Genomic DNA, 21,112 nt, shown 5'->3' with positions numbered 1-21,112 from the left:
GGTTTATTGTCTCTGTTGGTTTTGGCCAAATCTATATACACAATTATATTTCAGACTGAAATTAAATTTAAAAATCTAATAATTACTTGAACAGAACTTTTTATACTTACTAGATTCCTGAGCATAGCCTCCAAGAATTGTTCTTAGCTCGGATACTAGATAATCTCTTTCTGTGAGGTTGAATATGCAGTTCATGTGAGTCCACTAGGTAAATGGAACTAATATTTCCTGCACACCAACCATATTTTAGATGAATAAATATTTTAAAAATGCTAATGGATTTTCATACTTTCATATATATTTAAGCCAACTGTGTGTTATGAAAGCAAATTTAAAAATAACAAAAAACCCACAAACAAACAAAAACAGACATCACCACCACATACTACAAACAAACAAATAAAAACAGCCAAAAACCCATAAACCACCAACACATACAACACTCCAAACTTTCATCAGGTATGCAAAATTTCTATCAGAAGAGTCAGGAAGAATACAGAGGAAGATTTGGGAAAGTGTTTTTCAGCTTTTTGGTTTGTAAAACAAGAAAGGTTTAATACAAGTTTAAAATATTAGGTTTTCTAAAACAACCCAACCAAAACCCCAAAACAGGGACGTTTCAGTAATTTGGGGTGCCTTGTACATTCCAAAATTATGCCTTAAATTCCTTTACTCAGAGCTCCCATTTAGACTATAGTCTTCTAAAACATCTCATATTTAAAGCACAGCAAACTTCAGTAAGTTAGTAAATTAAACTCAAAATGCTTAAAGCAATAGGATGTTTTGACATATACAAATTAAAATTAAACTGGATGACTTGATCTGCCAAGAAACTTGGCAAAGCCGTGGTTAAGTTACAATGTTTAATGTTCAGACTCCCAAAAGAATGCAATGGATTTAATAGACCTTGTGAAAAGAAACTTAATGTCACACAGGCTTTGAAAGACTAATAGGCCCCTGACCAAAAGCATATAAGCTTATAGGATACATCATCATATAAGATGATCCTTCTGTGATCAAAGGAGACCCTCAGCACTAACAAAAGCTGAAAAATTAGTGAATTATTTCATTATTGTGGTCTGGCCTGCAGAAACTGTATATTTCAAATTACCTGCATCACCTAAATTGGATAAAAGTTTTTCCAAGTACTGGCAAATATACAAATTTAAGAGAGGCAAGTATTTTAATGCTAGCTTTGTGGCAACATTTACTGAGTCAACTATGAGTTTATGGACCAATTTCAGTTGAGACACTGATCCAAAGATGTGATGTCTTAAAGCTGTGTGGCTTTAAAAGTTCTATAGGTGTCTCTCTGAAAATAGGAATTCCTGTCAGAGTTCAAGGAGTTACACAATCTGAAAAGGATGAAATGTAATCTCTGCATGTTCATAATGTCACCACTTTCCTAATATTATCACATGCATCAGGGAAACTCTGCTGGTGACTAACCACACTATTTGTCACCATATTTTTAGTAAATTGTATTGCTCACTGTTAATTTTAAAAGTATCCTCCCTTCCACCACGAGGAACTAAAAAAAAACGGGTGAAGTGATTGTTTGAGAAAGAGACTCCTATCTTTCCAAAAGGCGGTATTTCTAAAACAAGTCAAAAAATCCTCCAAATTGTTGTAAAATAGGGAAGTGATATTACAGTTTTAGAAGCACATTTCTTCTAAATCCCTTTCTTTAATTAAACTGTAAAATAAACTGAAGAAAACAAATGTTATTTGAATAATCAAGATCATTATCATAATAACATCTTTTAAGCTGACAACAAAGCTCTTTACCCTATGGAGTGCCTATTTCCCATTTAATAATTTCAATGATTAGTTTATTCAACAGGTCAAACGGCTTCACAGAGCTCAGTCTCTGAAGAAAACAGGTCCTCACTGCGATCAACCAGAAATACTGTGCCTTTTCTACATAATGTGGGTTTCAAAGATTTCAATTAAAGTTTTTATATGTAAGTTAGAAGCAACAAATAAACAAACAAACAAATAAATGAATAAAACCATGATGGGTAAATATTAAACAGAGTGTCTTATATATGTAAGACGCAACAAAAATTAAGATGAAGATGTAACTTGCTGTCTGTATTCCCTCAAATGATGCCAAGATTACAGGAATAAAATTATGTGTTAAGAATGACATTCTGCTTTGTGCACTAATTGAATTTCCTGTCTTTCTATCTCTGCAAGGCATACTCTCCAATATATTTGAAAGGTTTGGTTTTCCTTCATTTCTCACGTTAACTTTTATGCTTGAATTACAAAATGCAAGTAAATGGAAGTAGGTAAATATATTTACTTTTACAAGAAATATGTTACTCTACTGCAAACACGTCACAGAAAGGAACACAAAGGGTTTTTTTCCACCGTTGAAAAGGATGGAAACATGCTCAATTATAGGAGAAGGCAGGGGAAAAGAGCATTAACAAACCAACAGGAAAACAATCTGACTTCTTAAATTCCAGAAATAGACAAAATAAAGTCAACTGGTTTGCAGCTACCTCTCTTTACCGCACTCACTATCTTCCTTTAGCCTGAAGAGGACCCACCCTCCCCTGTGTGGACTAGTGAGGTTAGTTCTGATAGTAAAAACTGCTGAGGGACCTAGGATAGAGACAATACCCAGCCTTGTGCTCCCGTGACCTCCTCAATCTATGCACCAGGAGCAGAAACTAAGAGGAGACAGAGCATCAGACACTGATTTCTCCTGTAGAGGGAAGGCTGACTGCTAGCTGGCACCAAATGATCTGGTGGTGGGGCTACGACTGCCTCTCTGCCATCCAGAGGGAAATGCAAACCTCCTAACATGAGATTTTGCTTTACAAAACTTAAAGAGTGTGTGTGTGTACATATATATGGGGTTTTAAAAAATTATTATATTTCTTAATGAGTCCCTGTAATATTAGCCATGCTACATCACAAGCACACGCTGCGTATACAGGCATTTCTAGGCTAGCTGAGAAAGAGACAGGCTTCCTGGCAACACTGCTCTAGGTCATACTCTAATCATTCTTTTCCCCTGTGATCTAGGCAGTGAGATACTAGTATAAAGTAAACAAGAGCAGCAAAAACAACAAAAATTGTCTATTATCTATCATCCTGATCAAGTGAACTGCAACTCATAGGGCACATCTACACAAATTTAATATCTGAAGATCAGCACTGAATTTTCTCCTTATAAAAGGTGCTTTACATACTTAGCTTGAAACATAAAACCAAACAGGTGTGAGAACAAGGAAATAATTATTCACAACAGTATAACTTGCAGGATCTAAACTTAAAATGTCAAGAAAATATCAGGAAGATGACAGACTGGATTGCATGGATTCACTCACCATTTAAGCACCTATGCTAGACTCAATCAGGCACAGCTATGCTTTAATCCCCTCCAAAAATTTCTCAGCAAATTCAGAGTCTCAGAACAAACAGACGTTCCCTTTATGTTTAACCCACAGTTTAGCAGGGAATAACAGAAGCTTCCCGGCTCTCTTTCTTGAAATAACTTCTTCAAAAGGGAGGAGGAAGCACCTTCTGGCCTGAGTAAAAGTCCTTGAGTCTGGAAAGAAGTGAATTTGTCTGCCTTTGTAGAAAATATTCCTTTTCTTCTATAAAGACAGTAAAATTGTGTCCTTGGCTCTGTTCTTTTGTAAAAACGTTTTCCCAGGGTTAAATGTCCTGGTCTATAATATCCAGTTCTTGAAATAACAGCCTGTCTAGCACTCCCAATACTTTCATTTCTACTGCAGCATTAACAATATATGTAATAATATATGAATGTTTCTTTTAATTTGATGTTCTGGAAAGGCTCCTTTGATAGGTGTGCGAAGAAAGCAAAAGAAACAGCAGTGCTTCCAACAGGAAGCAAATGTATGTGGCTGATGAATAAAATTCATTGTGCATTACCAATGCAACACATTTCAAAAGACTAATGCAAAGGTGTCTAATAAGGAAAAAGCCATCACATGGTTGTCTCCTGACTTACAGTTGCCCTCCACAGCAACTAGGGCATTTCTGAAACACTCTTTTTCAGGAAACCCCACCTAGTATTTGCAAAGAAAATAGAAGACTAGCTCATTCCACTGTTCCTTCTTTGAAAACTGAAAAAAATAAAGACTAGGCATCCACTGCCTTGCTCTTCACTAATCTGCTGCAGGCAGAGAATGAATGCATGATGATTTTTCACAGGACAAACTTGAACCTACACTTACTTGTTTCCTTATCCAAATCATTAGCTTCTCAAAATCCATTCCCAATTAGTTGCTCCAATCAGAAGGTACAACTGTTGCACTGGACTGCATTTAGGGTAAGAGATTAATACAGCTTTAGCTTCCAAGTGTCTTGTTTTCAGTCCTGGGAACTAAGGATCCTTGTTTGTGAGCTGGTAGTTCCAGTACCCCACTAGACACACATTTCTAACGCCATAGAAATGCAAACCATGAAGGAAAAAAAAAGGAAAGGAGATTACCTTCCTGAAAACATGACCCTCCTTTTTTGTGACTTAGCCAATGACTTGAAAGATTTGTTTTGTGCTTAACAACGGAACAAACCTGTGGTCATTTAGGAACTTCATGGTTTCCACTAAACCACACAGCATGGACATTTGGAATTTCATAGCAACAGTGAAGTGAGAATGTAGATCTCACTTTTCCAAAGTACTGACCTCTGTTGAGAGTTAACACCCACACACATTCTCTCACATTCCTTAGCCAAATCATGTCTTTAAGGAGAACTGAAGAACAGACCAAACAAAGAAAAAAACCAAACCAACACAAACCAAAACAACAAAACAAAAACAACAAAAAATCCCACAAAACCCAAATCAACCCCATTTAAACCTCTTTCTTGAGCACTTGAAAGTAAAATGCTAAAAGTGGAAATGTAATGTTTAAATGCAGCACTCTTTCTGTCCATCGACAGTGTTTAAAGCATTAGCCCTGCAACTGAAAAACTGAATTATTGGAAACCACCTAATTACCCAAACATTTACCTCTCTGCAGGTGTAAATACATGCGCCTAATAAGCCTTCCCACTGTGAAAGTAGTTACTTAAATTATATTAAAATATTAAAAACTATTTAATGAGCTTTTTTCCCCTAAAGTAAATTGAGTGTGTGCCTTAACCTGCTTCAGGCAAAGGAAGTTTCAAACATATTGGTTTTGAAACTAGCCATTATTTCCCATGTTGCAAAAATGGCAATTTTATTTCCCAACAGCAAATGAAACTGTCAGGAAAATTTAGATGCAATAAAATTGGGTGGTTAAACCAACATGCTGGATTTGGAATAAAACTGAATTAAAGGAATTAAAATTAAGCATTATGTCAGTCAAACTTTAGAAAAAACTATTTGAAATGGGGGAGGGGGATGTGTTGGGTAGAGGTTATTTTGCAAAAGTTAGGTTTTGGACTTGGTGAGGTCCACCCATAACTACCCATTTTATGTCCATCAACTATGTCACATTTGAAATTTGTGCAATGAAAAATATTTTGCATAAAATGTGTTGCTTCTGGCAACATTTCTGCCTAAATAAAAAGTTGTCAGGCAGTGTGTGACTTTAGTGGTACGGAGTCTTAAAATGGTGGCTTCAGTCCAAGGCTAGCTAATAACGGCTGACATGCACTGGAATCTTGAGGCCTAAATCAACATTGTTTTCACAGCTGTAATTAAGCCACCTAATCAGAAGCACATTTTGACGGGACAGTTTCTGGAAGCCAGACATTACAATTTCTTATGCCTGGAGCACAGTGGCTCATGAGAGGTCCTCATTTAATTTCAAGTTTAAAAAAAAAAAGGCTGTAAAATGAAAAGAGTATAAAAAAAACCAGTGTATGGCTGTTGAAATGAAGCAGGCCTATGTGTTCATGCCTTGACCAACCCTGCATCCCACCCTCCTTCGGCTCTCTGCCGAGTCCCCAGCTCTCAAGTGGCAGCTACACACAGTGAGATTAAGGGCTTCTGCCAAAGTCAACAGATGAGCTGGTCTGAACTGGCTCTCTGTGTGTTCTGATTGTAAATTGTGCTGGTGATGATTAGAGAACTCTAACACAGGATGTCAACTCTTAAAACTGTCCAGAGAAAATATTTTTTTTTTTTTTAAGTCCAGGAAATTTTTTTAAACTTCTTTTGTGGCTTGGTACATAGTGTTGTGTCTATAACTTTCAGATGATTCAAACATGAATTCACACAAATCAAGCAACTATATTATTAAAAAAATATACCGTTACTTGCTCTCATTGGGCGTACTTCCCTCATTTAGGAATGTTTACATAGCAGTGCTGCTGCAGAATGCAACTTCTCTGACTAGTACAATACAGCAGTCTTGTGCTTCTTCCACCTGCCAAGCAGAAGACAGCCCCAGACTATCAACTACTTTTGTTGTATGATTATCAGTTTGGGACAATGTCATACCTGCTTCAACAGCTATACTGTCTTGCATTTTTTCTGGAGCATAGCTACATTGGTAACTTTTAACATAAACTTTCAACCCCAGAGGCCACTGTAAAACTATCAATATGAAGGCACCAGTCACTGGGGTCTGATTACATTTTGTTCTGCACTTTAATTACATATGGATTCTATTAACTGAACCTTTTGCCTTACAGGCAACATTTTAATCAAATTACTATAATTTTCAAATAGGTTACAACAGTCTGACAAATTTAAAGTTCACAAACCTAGAATATTGAGTATCAAAGAAATTTTTGCATAGAAAAGGAAGCATTCTTTAGAAAACACCAAATGTGTTCTTGGATTACTGTAACTGCTTTTTACAATGGTACCCTAAATTGCAGAATGTGATTTATAATATAAGTAGTAGTTGTTGTTGTTGTTGTTGTTAGTAGTAGTAGTAGTAGCATTACTATTATTCTAAACTGTATGATTTATACTGTTTGGTTACAACTATTACTTGTTTAAGCAGTACCATTATAACGACCAAGTGATCATTTGCATTAGGATATATGCATTCCCTGGTTACACAGTAAGGCTGGCAAGAGATGCCCAATTACAGTAAATTCACGAATACAAGCCGCATGGACTATAAGCCGCATCTCTGGGTGTTGGCAAACACTTCGGTTTTTGTCCATAAATAAGCTGCACCCGAATATAAGCCGCTCTGTCGTTTGCAGCGAGGACCCGCGTGCAACAAAGTTGTCAATTAGTAACAGAACCGCGGGAGGGCGGGGTTTACTGGCTGAGTTAAGGCTGTGCAGGCTCGGCCCGCTAGGGGCTGCTGACGGGGCCAGGTGGCGCAGCCCGGCGCTGCCGCTCGGGGCCGGCCGCTGCCGCCGCTGCCACTGGGCTCGGGGCCAGCCGCCGCCACCGCTGCCACTGGGCTTGGGGCCGGCCGCTGCTCGGGGCCGGCCGCCGCTGCCACTGGGCTCGGGGCCACCCGCCGCTCGGTGCCGGCCGCTGCTGCCACTGGGCTCGGTCACCCCGGGTCAGCGCTGCCCCGCGGTGGCAGGCAGGGACGGAGCTTACCCCGCTCCTACAGCAGTGGCAGCGGGCGGGGACAGAGTTTCCCCGCTCCTGCCGCGGCGGTGGCGGGCCAGGATGGAGCCTGTCTGCTCCTGCCGCGGCAGGCGGGGACAGAGCACCCCGCCTCCTCCCCGAGCCGCGGCAATAGCGGCGGGGGACCCCCCGTCTCTCCCCTGGGCTGCGGCAGAGGAGGAAAGAGAGCTTTCCCGCCTCTCTCCCCGCCCCCCGTGCTGCCTGCAGGGAGCCAGGGCAACACAGTAACACTGTAACAATCGCCGAATGCCGGCTTTTACTGGCAGGTGCTTGGCTCAGTGCCCTGGCTGGCACGTCTGGGGTTGTAAATGTCAGAAAATGATTCATGTATTAGCCGCCCCCGAGTATTAGCCGCACTTCCGGGTTTCCACCGAATTTTTTGTCAAATTGCTGCGGCTTGTATTCATGAAATTACGTACTTCAAGTCAGGACAGAAATGCAAATATTTTATTAAAAACATAAATTTTGGGGAAGTATTACTGCTTTGTGGACTCAGTCTTACAGGGACATTAAACTTAGTAAATCTTATGAATAGAGTTTTCTATTTTCACTTGTCTGATATTTCTACACTTTCATGTCTATGACCCTCTCAATAGCTGGGAAATTTTCCTTATGGGCCCATCAGATTTTTCTTTATTTACTGTCACTTCAGGAACATTCACAGGTTCCACAGCAACTAAACACTAGTAAGTAACAATATGGAGCAAAGTTATGATTATTGAGGTCCATATTTACTGAAGTCTGCCCAAGACTATTTCCCGGAAAGCATATCAAGACAGAGACTAACAATAAAAATAAAAAGTCTAATTGCTTTTTGCACAGCAAGTTAATAACCAGTATCTCCAGATCTTTCACAAAACAAATTCAAATGTGCGTAAGACTAGGTGAAGCAGTGAAAAAGCCAAGGAGAGTGCATTCGTTTTGCACAGCCTGGTTTTTGGTAGTGGAGGGGCCAAAGAGCTGGCTTCTCTGAGAAGCTGCTGAAACTTCCACCATGTGGCAAAGCCAAGTCCTGACAGCTCTGAAGATGGACATGGTGCTGGCCAAGGCCGGGCCAGCAAAAGAGGCTTGTAATACATTTGCGATAACATATTTAAGAAGAAAATCAAAATAAAGTGGGACACTTGATTTCAGTTAAAGAAGAGGAGATGAGAACACAGACACACCAAGGTCAGTGCAGAAGTAGGGGCAGGAGTTGCTCCAAGCACCAGAGCCAAGATTTCACTGCAGGCCGTGGTGAGACTACGATGAAGCAGCTGTGCCCCTGCAACCCATGAGGATCCACAGGGGATGCAGAGATCCACCCACAGCCCGTGGGGATCATGGAGAATGGATCATTGAAATGGAGAATGTAAACCCCCTCCCTCCAAATTATTATAATTTTGAAACCAAGGGGCTTTCAGGCAAAGATATGGAAATTAGGAATAACAGTTCCTTTCTAGGGAAATTAAAATAGAAATACAGTACTACAAAGAACAAACCCCAAACCCTGACAAAGTCAGAGTACAACCTGACACCACATCAGGCAGGGTGTTGCTTAAGTAAATTAAATGATGGCTGCAGTCCTCTTGTGGTGACAGATGTGGTTTAGTTGAAGCAGTGCTCCTGTAGAGGGTGCAGTTTCCCTCTGGAGCTCCAGTGGAGAAAGGGCTACCTTACTGTCCTAAAGCCTCTGTTTTTATTTTGGTAAGAAATGTTGGGCTCTTCCCCCTGGCTGGAGCAACTTCCAATGGGATAAAGTAATTTTATCAGTCACACAGTGGGACTTAATGGGACATTAGCAGAAAATAACTCTCTGGAGAAGAATGGGTTGAGGATGGGTTGTGAAAAGATAAAGAACAATGCCCCACCTGGTTTCAGTTGATGGCCCATTAGCAGAATATCTCCCACGGAGATAAGGATAATTGCCCCTACCCTTAACAGATGGTGACAGAATAGACACCTTTTATCACCTCCTGTATTGTAACTCAAGACAAAAGGGGATACAGAGATCCATCCACAGCCCATGGGGATCCACTGGGAATACAGAGATCCACCCACAGCACATGGGGATCTATGGGGGATGCAGAGATCCACCCACAGCCTGTGGGGATCCATGGGAGATGCAGAGATCGACCCACAGCCCTTGGGGAAGGTGTCCATGCTGGAGCAGGCGGATGGATACCTGGAGGAAGCTGTGATCCAGTGGGAGACCCAGTGGAGAGAGATGGCCCTGCTTCCAGGCTGGAGCAGCATTTCCTTGGAGGCCTGCACCCTATGGAAGAACAACCCAAGCCACAGCAGTTTGGGAGGAATGTGTGCCCATGGGAAGGACTCACATTGCTTTGATAGGGCTCGCTGGAGAATTGTGTCTCATGGGAGGGACCCATGGCCTCACAGGGAAGGATTCCTCTCCCTGAGTAGTGTAAGAACACCTTGGGTGACAAAGTGACCAAAACCCCCATGCCCTCTCTCCCTGTGTTTCAGTGGAAAGGAGGGAGGGGTTGGGGGAAGAAAATGTACTTTTAAGGGCTTATTTTACTTCTCATTATCCTCCTCTGACTCTTTAGTAATAAATTTACATTTTACCTTTAAGTTGAGCGTGTTTTGCCGTTGGAGCGTTTTCTACAGTCCTTATCTTAACTCATGAAGCCTTCATTAAATCTTCCCCTCCTCTGCTCAGCTGCGGTAGAGGAGGTTGAGTGAGTGACTTTCATGGGTGCCTGGTGTTTGGCCAGCATCAAATCATGACAGAGAGCTTTCATTCAGGACGTACCTGCATTTTGCAACATCTGGGAAGAATTCCTCCAACTACATCAGAGATATGGCTCCCAGAGCCATGCATTACACTCTCTGACATTTAACATGACACCGATAAATGTCTTTCCCTTATGCAGCAAGACAACAGGAAAATAGTTAGGATTTTTTCTTTCTCTCTACTTCTATCCTTGTAATTCTAAATTTAGGACAATGCATCTGTGTTAGATGCAGGTCTTTGCCATAAAACACAGATTGAATTGGAGACAAGGAAAGAAAGTGTATGGGGGAAAGATGTGTAAAACCACTGCCCTGATCAGATTGCCCTGATCAGCCTGGTTAAGTATGAAAAAAATTTCAGGGAAATAGTTAACTGGTAAGTTTGAGTTTTAAATATTTCTTTTCTCCTCCCCCTATGAACAGGATTATATGGATCATGAGAATTGAGAGCTGACTGCTTTGAGTAGAGAGAAAAGTGTACATCTTGCTTAATGCAGTTTTTCAACACAGAAGTATGAGACTATGTATCAATCACTAGGATCTCAAGAACAAATACATAATTTTCACGCAAAAGATCGTTCTACTTGTCTCTCTCACCTCAACAAAACCCACCATTTCTGTATTTTCAATACTTTAGGTGATATCACTAGATATTTCCAGACAAAGGACAGACACAGACACAACTGTGGTGAAAAAAATATGACACACAGCCATATAAACCAATGAATGCCTTTACTTTCACCTCAGCTAAGAGAAGCATCAAAAGACAACAGCTGTTTTCATAGTTAGAGAATTCTGCTACATTTACAGACGTCTTTACATCACCCCTCACATCCATTTGAAACTCACTTTCTCCCCTTTTCAGATGTTGTCCTTTTGCGTCCCTCAATTTGCATTTCTCCCGTACATAAAAAGCTTTTTTCTCTTCATAATCTTTAGAAATTACTATCTTTTCCTCTTCATTTTTTATTCTCTTTTGATTCTGAGGTGAAAACAGAAAAAGGAAGGAGTATCAGTGCACATGCAGGTTTAGAGAAGCACCTGACAAGAGGCACTTGTCATAACAAAGAAAGTGGCTTCTTCTGTTTGCCAGGACTGATACCAGTTTATTTTACATTCTTAAACTTCTGACAGCAGTACTGACATCAGGTATAAAATCTTAGGGTTGGAAGCTACATGAAGACTTTCTGAAAATATTTTATAATGACTTGAATTCTGTTCACTATTCCTCCTATGTGTCACACTGGAAAACAGAGTGTCAGTGTATCCAAACCTGCAACATTCCACTTGCAGTAAAAAACAGGGATCTGGACACCCAATCCCTTGGACACCAAGGATTCACATACTTGCCATGTGGCTAAATATAATGACACATTGCCCTGCAGCACCCACAAAGAAACTGCTTATACTGACTACACTACTGCACAATACAGCACTTCTAAGCTCTCAGTTCAAGGTCTACCTATTACTGCAACTGAATGAATGTGCAAATATAATAAGAAACTAATATATCTGAAGAAGAATAAAAATTAATAAAAGCAGCAGAATTCAGCACAGTCCAGTTCATGATGTTTATATTACTGGATATTGCTGAACAAGAAACAGAAAGGACTACTACAAAATGTTGATAGTTTCCTAATAGAAGAAAAAAAGAAAAGGACATGTTAGAAATGTAAGGGAATTTCAGAAACAGTTGGAAAAAAAAAAAAAAAAAACAGAAGCAGGCAAAAAAAACTGAAACCAGCCAATCAGGAACCCCTCCAACCAACAGAAAAGCGATACAGGAATAGAGAACAATAGAAATGGGAGGGGCAGGGAAAAGGGAGGGGAAGCAGAAAGAAGGAAAGAAGAAAAGAAGACAGGTAGGAAACCTAAGCTGTTTTTCAGCTGTACTGAATTTCAAAGAGTTGCAAGAATTAAAAATGCACAGGACCTTTCTCTCCACAAAGTAAGAATCATCAGAGACAAGTATGACACATAGATAGCTGGGCACTAATGAAGACTACAGAGACATCCTGCCACTGACTTCACTGCTCCCCACAGTGTTTCCAGTGCTCATCTCACCTCTGTCCATCATAATCATATCCCTTTCTGTTCCTCTCTGTTGGCATTAGCATGACCACATATAGCAATCTCAGAATCTAAACTCTATTGACTAGAAGGAAAGTGTTGGACTAGAAATAGTCTGGAGGATGGAGATGTCAATTTTGTTTGAAACAAAAGATGAGGAGTTAGAATCTCCAATTTCGCCTCAAGGCATCAGTTTTGTTTTTACTATTATTAACAAAACCCAATGCAGCAGAAGGGAGAAATGGTGCGAATAGAAAGGTGACATAGTTATGAAATTTCAGTAGAAACAAGTCACTTAGGAAAGCAATACCATCTAAATATGGAAAATATCAACACTGATGAATGGCCCAAACTTGCATGCAATGGACTGTTGGGCAGGGCAAGACCCTTAAGCAACTAGCATAAAAGATATTAAGAAACAGCCACAACATTGTGATATAAAACCCAATTTTATAAGGTAAGTATCCACACATGATACACAACTGAAAGACTTAAAAAATGTACAGTAATTTCACGATTATACGCCACACCGATTATAAGCTGCACTTCCAAGTGTCAGCAACTTTTTGTTCTTTGTCCGTACATAAGCCGCACCTGATTATAAGCCGCATGTTACAATACAGAGGGTGATAAAAGGTATCTATTCTATCACCATCTGTTGAGGGTGGCGGCAGTGATCCTTATCTCAACGGCAGATATTCTGCTAATGGGCCATCCATTGAAACCAGGCAGGGCATTGCTCTTTATCTTTTCACAACCCATCCTTCCTCCAGAGAGTAATTTTCTGCTAATGGCCCATTGAGTCCCACTGTGTGACTGATAAAATTACTTCATCCCATTGGAAGTTGCTCCAGCCAGGGGGAAGAGCCCAACATTTCTTACCCAAATAAAAACAGAGGTTTGGGACACTAAGGTAGCCCCTTTCTCCACTGGACTCCAGAGGAAATCTGGATTTCTCCACATCACCACTGGCCCTCCAGAAGGAAACTGCACCTTCTACAGGAGTACTGCTCCAACTGAATCACATCTGTCCCTGCAAGGGGACTGCAGCCACCATTTAATCAAACTTCTACCAACACCCTGCTTGACAGGGTGTCAGGTTGTACTCTGACTCTGTCAGGGTTTGGAGTTTGTTCCTTTGTAGTACTGTATATCTATTTTAATTTCCCTAGAAAAGAACTCCCATATCTTTGCCTGAAAGCCCCTTGATTTCAAAATTATAATAATTTGGAGGGAGGGGGTTTACATTCTCCATTTCAAAGAGAAGCTCCTGCCTTTCTTAGCAGACACCTGTCCTCTAAACTAAAACAGCAGCTTACCATTCTTTGTCCATATATAAGCAGCACCTGATTATAAGCCGCACTCCGGGTTCAGACCAAAATTTTAGTAAAAATGGTGTGGCTTATAATCGTGAGCACTGAGCAGTAGTTACTGTTCAGAAAGCACAAACATATGTCATATGAAGGCCTGCAACCGATACAGTTCAAGCACTGTGTTTGTCAGCTCCATGTAAAATTTTGTCTGCAATGGATGTATTATTGAAGACAGTGAATTAAAACTAACAAAGCTTGTCTAATTTTGAAACCAAATACATACTAAAGAAGTCATTGCTCCCTTTCATTTAGAATAAGCAAAAAAATTCGTTCTACTCTTTCTACTAGAGAAAGCAATCCAGAGCAAAACTTCTTCCTTAAAATCAAACCAAAGCATATCAACTAGAATGTTAAAATACAAGTCACACTGCAAAGCTGTGATGTTTAAAGTTATTAAAATTCATGCTTAATACAACTTCTACAACTATGAGGGACGAATTTACAGAAAACCCAACTACTACAAAATAATACCATTATCACTTTTTCATAGCAACTTGAGACTCTCAAATCTGAATGCTTTCATTTTTACATAAAAATTTTAAAACATTTCATAGCAATGGTTAGGCCTAGATTCAAATTAAATTTAATCTAAAAAAAGAACTACTGTTCTCCCCAGAGGGCTACGAGATCCCTCCACAATGCAAATAGTATCATCTTTACACTGCAACTGCACGCAGATACAAACTACTTTAAAAATACAGCATTTAATCACAAACATTGAAGAGCTGGTTTTCACTGTAATATATCAGGCCACTGCATAGCCCTTCACAGACAGAACTAGCGAATCTTTGCTAAAAGCTCTCTCAATCCAAATGAAAGCAAATCTTGCTGCAAGTTTGGCAGACTTCCCAATCTTTAGTAAACAAGTGATTTAGACAACAAAAACAATCATAACAGGCAAAGGAGCAGTCCAATTACATCGGGCACAGGCTCAGCAGGACACGCATAAATGGAGCAGAAGACATCAAAAGATTCTGGTTGGAGGAAAAAAGCAATTTCAGTGAAGTAATTTCATTTCGTAGAAAGGTTGTGTAATCACAAATAAAACAAAGTTTTCATTCAACAATTGTCACCTCAAGACATTAAAACTCAAATTCAGCACTGATTAATGTAGTTTATATTCACACTAATTTTCCATTGTGCTGTTAGAAGCAGGATAAGAAATTAATGTAATTTTGGTGGAAACAATCAAAACCAAAGCCACAGTCACAGCCTTTGAATATATGTTTACTAGTGTGTTTATGTCATTTGCATTGTGATAGCTCTCTTCTTACAGATCTTCCGTTTCAAAAAGAAAGACAAGCAATGCTCGTTTTCTTTTTCGCTACGCAAGACTATAAGACAGTAGGAATGGAAGAAGAACAACAATCACCACTACCAATAAAATGTACGCCAAAGCTTTCTCCTTTATCCTCTGTGGAAAAGTAAGAAGAGATGGGGAGAAATACAGTGAGTGTATGCAAGTTGTGCATCCTGCACAGTCTCTTTCTAAGGAAATTTCTCTTGCATTTCTAGTGATAGCTGGCTACGTATTTATGACAGTTTATGTGTCTGGGTTCCTGCCTGTGTGACACAAATAAATCTGCATTTAGCAATTTCCCTAGAGAGACATCTCAAATCTGAAGACTCACCTTATTACCCTTAAACAAATCCAAGTACCTTTGTTGACAACAATATTTTTAGACCAGAAATTATATTCCTGAAACTGAATTTTAACCTTGTAAATTTACTGATAAGTATTATTCATAACTACAATTGCCTAAAAATAATTCAGATCTCCTAAAAAACACTTTGTTTACATGAAGTTTATAACATTCTGTTTTAACATACAATGTTTCTAGATATAAAATCCTTCAGGTCCAAAGTTAAACTATTTACAGTACTGGTAAAACTAAAAAATTCACAACTTATTCCGCAGCAATGAACAGGTCCTTGTAGAAGATACAGTAATAAAAATTAAATTATCTGTTAACTTCTATCATTCCTTTAATCTTCAGAAAAAGTTTCTGTTGACATTGGTTTTATAGCTCTATTACATTTATAGGTAAATATTATTGTATTTCCCTACAGAAACCATACAGTATGAAGGGAGATGCTGGCTAAGAAACCACATTCAAATTACAAAAATTACGTCAAAAGCAGACTTACCATTTGTAAGGTCACCTTCATAAAGATTAGCTGTTTGGAGCCTGGACTTTAGGGCTGCAATGTGAAGCTGAAGAGATTCTGGTTTTCTCACTAATACTTCAACTCTGGAAACTATAAGTTGGTAGACTTCCATGAAACTTTGAATCACAGCCTTTAAAAAGTAAAGTAAATCATCAGTGCCAGACAAGATATACTTAAATGCCAAGTAGCATACATCATCACAGAAGATGAAATTTTTATTAACTGGAAAAATCAAACAAAAGTTGTAAACCAGGCACTTAGGTTGTAAGTAAGGTCTTAACCAAAGGTCTAATATGAGATTTTGCACTTCTTCAAAAATCTGAAATATTGACAGCTTTGAGGAAAAGCAAATGACTGTGCATCCCAATTACAAAGTGAACTGTTTTCAAACATACAGTACTACAGTGAACAGTTGGTACTATTTTTCATTTTATTTAACTACAAAACTCAGTGCACATTCAATTTATGTTTATAAAGAATCACTGCAGAATTTTAGCTGAATTTTCCCACTTTCAAAATGAATCTTCCTACTTCATATTAAGAAAATTAATTTGTCAGAAACTAAAGAAATATGGTTAAACTACAGATGTCTGGAATTAAATAATGTGATTCCAGTATAGCTGGGAAAATATTTGTTTTCTTTTATATAGTGTAAGAATGTCCAAGTTGTGTAATATCGATCAAACTGATAATAAAGTTAGCAGCATGAGAGAACAAATGATTTGGCATTAGTGTTAACTTTATCTCAAACAGTCTAACAATTTTGAGATTATTGGTCTTCTTTACAACTGGTTAATCACATTTTATAGGTTACAGTTTTCTCCTTTGAAATGAGTTGTAGCAAGTTGCAACTGTAAGAACATATTACAGATAATATGAAATTTGCCTTCTGAATATGTCTGCAGTACAGACTTAAAAACTACAATTCTAAAACCAGGCATTTACTAAGGTTTTAATTATTTTCCTTTCTTTGTTCTCAAATACACTGCTGCTTTTCAGAATAAAGGTAATGTCATTGAAATCAACCATGTTATTTTATTGTGAAGTGTAGAAAACTGCCATGGCAAGTACACACCAACATATCTTTTCTCATCAGAAAAAGTGTCCAAAATGTTTTAAACACTATAGTGCTAACCTAATAGTGTATCCACATAGCTCTGTAAACCTGCCACTGTCAGCTCTAATCCTGCGTTTAAATTTTATTTCATATTCCACACAACTAAAATGCTGCATCTATTCAGAAACAACGCCAAGTAGGAATGGGGATATATCTTATACTCCACATAATACTGCCAGACAGCCTTCAAATGGCAACATCCCACATGTTGAACATGAGACATATTGAAATAGGACTATTACCTGGGCCTGTGACCCATAAACAAGGATTATACCATTGCATAGCAAGCTGTGTCTCAAATCCCACAGAAAAAAATCTCATGTGTTCCTTTAATTACTTCACACATGATATTTAAAGATTTCACTGAATTAGAATGTAAAGATACATTTCTTTAACTTCTACCTTTTACTACAAAGCCAGTGAAGTCACTAACCTATACAGCTTCATCCTACATCTCCACAGACATACTACCATGTTGTTATCTGAAACAGTATTTTCTAATTCCTTGTTGACCAAGTCAGGTATGTAATTTGTCCTCTCATTCAACAGATTTTAAAATTTTAAATCTAAGAAAAAGATATTAATGAACTTTTATTTTCATACATAGCAATTGTTTTTTTAAATACAGTAATTTCACAAGTATAAGGCGCACCGGATTAGAATCCATACAGTCAGGTGTCGGCAATTTTTTGTTCTTTGTCCATATATAAGCCGTACTGGATTATAAACCGCCCTTTTTTTTGCAGTGGGGATCCGCGTGCAACAAAGCAACAAATTAGAAACAGAATCGCATGATTGTGGGGTTTACTGGCTCAACTCACGGACGTTCAGGCTTGGGTTGGCAATGCCCCGCCGCCGGGGCCATGCGGGCTCAGCTCGGCACTGCTCTGCCACTGCTGGGGCCGGGCAGCCACCGCTTGGCGCTGCCCCGCTGCCAGAGCCAGGTGGGGTCCAGCTCGGCTCGGGGCTGCTGTGGACTCGCACTTCCAGGTTGGCAAATTTCTGAACTTTGTTCATATATTGGCTGCTCTGGAGTACAAGCTGCACTTCCAGGTTTGGACCAAAATTTTAGTCAAAAGTGTGTGGCTTATACTCGTGAAGTTACTGTAATTTAGATTTCTTTTTAGACCAGAAGAAAGTAGATTTGAAGTTACTAATGGTTCCTTACAAATGTGGAAGGTGGTATTTATGCACCCATATGTACACATTCCTTCCAGTATATCCAACTTCCTAGCAAAGAGTTAGGGTTAGTTCAGGTCTCTCTTGCTCCAGGAATAGGTTAGAACAAACATTATTTTGGGGTTTTCCAGGGAGTGGCGTGAGCATGAAGAATACTTAATTCTAAATGAAATCCGGGGAAAGGCAAATATATTGGGTTTTTTAGATATGCCACTGGAAGGCATAAATAATTTTAAGAAACTTACATCAGTCACAAGATTGCATTATGGATCTGTCTTCAACAATACAAAAGTTCCACTTACTGGAAAGCCTGATACATAAGGAATGGGCATAGAACCTTGCAAGTCATACTATCTGTCACCTAATGATTAAATGCATCTGTAAAGAAGTTCAGAACTTCAATTTAGATTCCTATTTGAACATTATAGATACAAATATACAAATATATCTGCAGCTCTTATTCTGTGATCAAGAAAGTCAGTTGGTAGAATTTCCCAGAACACAAATCTAGTGCTGCAGAAATTTTTTCAATTCCTGCTAATGAGTGCTGTCTTTTAAGTACAGTAAGATGAAAAAAGTACAGTAATGGTAGAATGATGATAACTACATATATATAGTTTTTAAGTATACATAACAATAAGATGTTTCAGCAACACTCCTGATAAATTTTTATAACATAAAATTTGGCATTTATATACCTCTGCATGGTCTGCATTTAAGCGAGCACTTCTTGTTTTGAATGTGCTGGTAATGGTGTGACATTAAAACCTGGAGCAGACCATAAAACAATAAAAATTTGTCTTCAGTTAAACACAGAATGTTTCAAGAATACACACCAGAAAATTACTTCTGTTCAGAAAGGCAAGTAGTAGTTTGGGGTAGCGATCCCCAAACCTTATAGGAACCAGTATTATTGCAACTCATTTCAAAAATCTACAACATTTTAAACAGATGAGTATTGTAAGGAAGATAGTGGGGAGAAGACTTAATCGAGGAGCCCACAGAAACAGTGGAGTTGAAGAACACTGATTTTCAGCATTACTGGCTCTAGGCAATACTCCTTGCTTGTGCAAGGGGCATGGACCAAAGGACCATCAGAGGTCTCTTCCAACCTCAACCTAATTCAGTGATTACAAAGTCATCCTAGGGATAGAACAGGAATCCGGTGGTTGATACTCACCTAGGATTGTCAATTTTAAGAGCACAAATTCTAAATAACTGCTCCACATTATTAAAAAACAAAAAGAAGAAATAATCAGGTACTGAATTTTTTTACAGCAATCTCTTCCCTTTTCACTCTACACAATGCTTTAATGCACAGAAGATGTCACTATTATTTATAAAATCAATATCCTACACCCCATACTATGGCAGAAGCAAATGGTAGGAGTGCTTTCAATCCAAAAGCATCTGTGAGAGGAAAGCCCTGCTCCAGCACTAAGACAAGAAAAATGCAGCTTCATGAAAACTTCAGATGCATGAATTCCCAGATAACTGCTAAAACTCACAAGATAAAACTGTATTCCTACAGTTGACATGGAAAAAGGCTGAAGTTGTTGGACTAGGAAGAAAATATGCAAGAGTGCCCAAATTTTATTTTCAGGTATAACTTTTAATGGACAGATTATTTTAAGCCTACACACTTCTAACAATCTCTTTTTTTACAGCTATTGAACATGTAAAATGGTATCCTCATTTAGAAAATCCCTAAGAGCACTTTACCTGTCTTTGAGTGCAAAATCAGAATTTTTTCTTTAAATCAGGTGTTAGTCATACCATAAGGATACTAAGTATTTTGAACTTTAGATCTTTATTCAATCAGAAAAATGACCTCTGAAGATTTTGAGGGAAGAAGGCCTTTATGACCTCTTCAGAATAAGAGGGCATGCATAAAAAGTTTTGGCTTTGGCTCCAGGTCGGTGAAGATGAGAAACCAAAGCTGAGAGTAAAAATAAAATGAACTAAGTTGATACTGTTTATAAACTACAAACCAGTGAACATCACAGCAAAAGAGCAACATTTAAGCCATGCTTTCTTTCTCCACATTAATCTTTAAAAGGACTGAGAACACTAAAGCTTAGCACAGTTCTCTAGGGGACATGTAAATCCATTTTTTTCTAACATTCTGCGCACTTTTGAATAACCAGTCATTGTCTTGTTCTGTACACCATTTCTACAACCAGTAATTTTCAGGTGGATAGTGCTATAGATTCCATAAAACTGCATTTTCATGTATTGCTGCCTGTAAATCTTCAAGACTGAAAGGCTTCAGCCTGCAGAAGTACTTTATTTGAAGTGAAAAATGGCTCATACTGACAAATTACATAACAATCTTCAAGAAACTGGAAACACAAAAAGAAAACCAATCTTTTTAAAAAATTAATTTATGGAATTCAAAGGTTATTCAAACTTCAGCTGTTCTCACTGAAGTTATAGTAGAAACATACAACAATAAATACACATATCAGCATATGCAAATTAGCAAAGACCTCTTATCAAAGTGTCAACGTATTTATCACACGTTATAAAAAATGCCTTTCAAATTCCCACTTAAAACACTATACAGGTTGCTTCCCTTGTCCTTAGTGTTTGGCCATTAAGAACACAGTTTAAAAAATTATTTGGATTATAAGTTACAAATTGCCGTGAATGAAAATTTCCATCTAAAGTTTTGCACTATTCTAAAGTCACAAATAAAATACCAAATTATTAAAAATCAGTTTCTTTATATTTTATATCAATGTTATTACATTATCTCAGGACTTATTTGGCCCACTGTTACCACAGAACTGCATCTCAAGTACGGAAGCAATAAACCTACAGGAAGGAGATATTATGCTGAAATGATACTTTCTAAAAGGTATCAAAAAGAACTAACAGCCTGACAATATAAGTATTGCCTTTGTAACATCAGATGGAGCAGTCAAAATAATAAAATCATCTACTTTACAC

At 38.5% G+C, this 21,112-nt stretch overlaps 1 protein-coding gene across 7 annotated transcripts in view; it reads right to left on the bottom strand.

Annotated features, from left to right (window-relative positions):
- The window catches only part of CCDC171 (coiled-coil domain containing 171), a 184,417-nt gene that overhangs the window by 8,993 nt on the left and 154,312 nt on the right, over nt 1–21,112 (bottom strand). For 4 of the 7 annotated variants that reach the window (XM_033085308.2, XM_033085307.2, XM_033085313.2 and 1 more), the window contains 2 exons: nt 15,844–15,994; nt 14,230–14,669 (listed from right to left, as the gene is read on the bottom strand). The exons of 1 other annotated variant lie outside the window; for it this stretch is intronic. In XM_033085308.2, the coding sequence (XP_032941199.1) occupies nt 14,584–14,669; nt 15,844–15,994 (237 nt within the window). In that variant the 3' untranslated portion in view covers nt 14,230–14,583. Of the gene's footprint in view, nt 1–14,229; nt 14,670–15,843; nt 15,995–21,112 lie in introns of those variants that run through there. 2 more of the 7 variants (XM_033085309.2, XM_033085310.1) reach the window with 1 other exon arrangement.

The sequence above is a fragment of the Catharus ustulatus genome, chromosome Z (assembly GCF_009819885.2).
Source record: "Catharus ustulatus isolate bCatUst1 chromosome Z, bCatUst1.pri.v2, whole genome shotgun sequence".
NCBI classification, from domain to species: Eukaryota; Metazoa; Chordata; class Aves; order Passeriformes; family Turdidae; genus Catharus; species Catharus ustulatus.
Note: the sequence above shows the minus strand (reverse complement) of the source record. Positions and strands in the feature narration are given on the sequence as shown.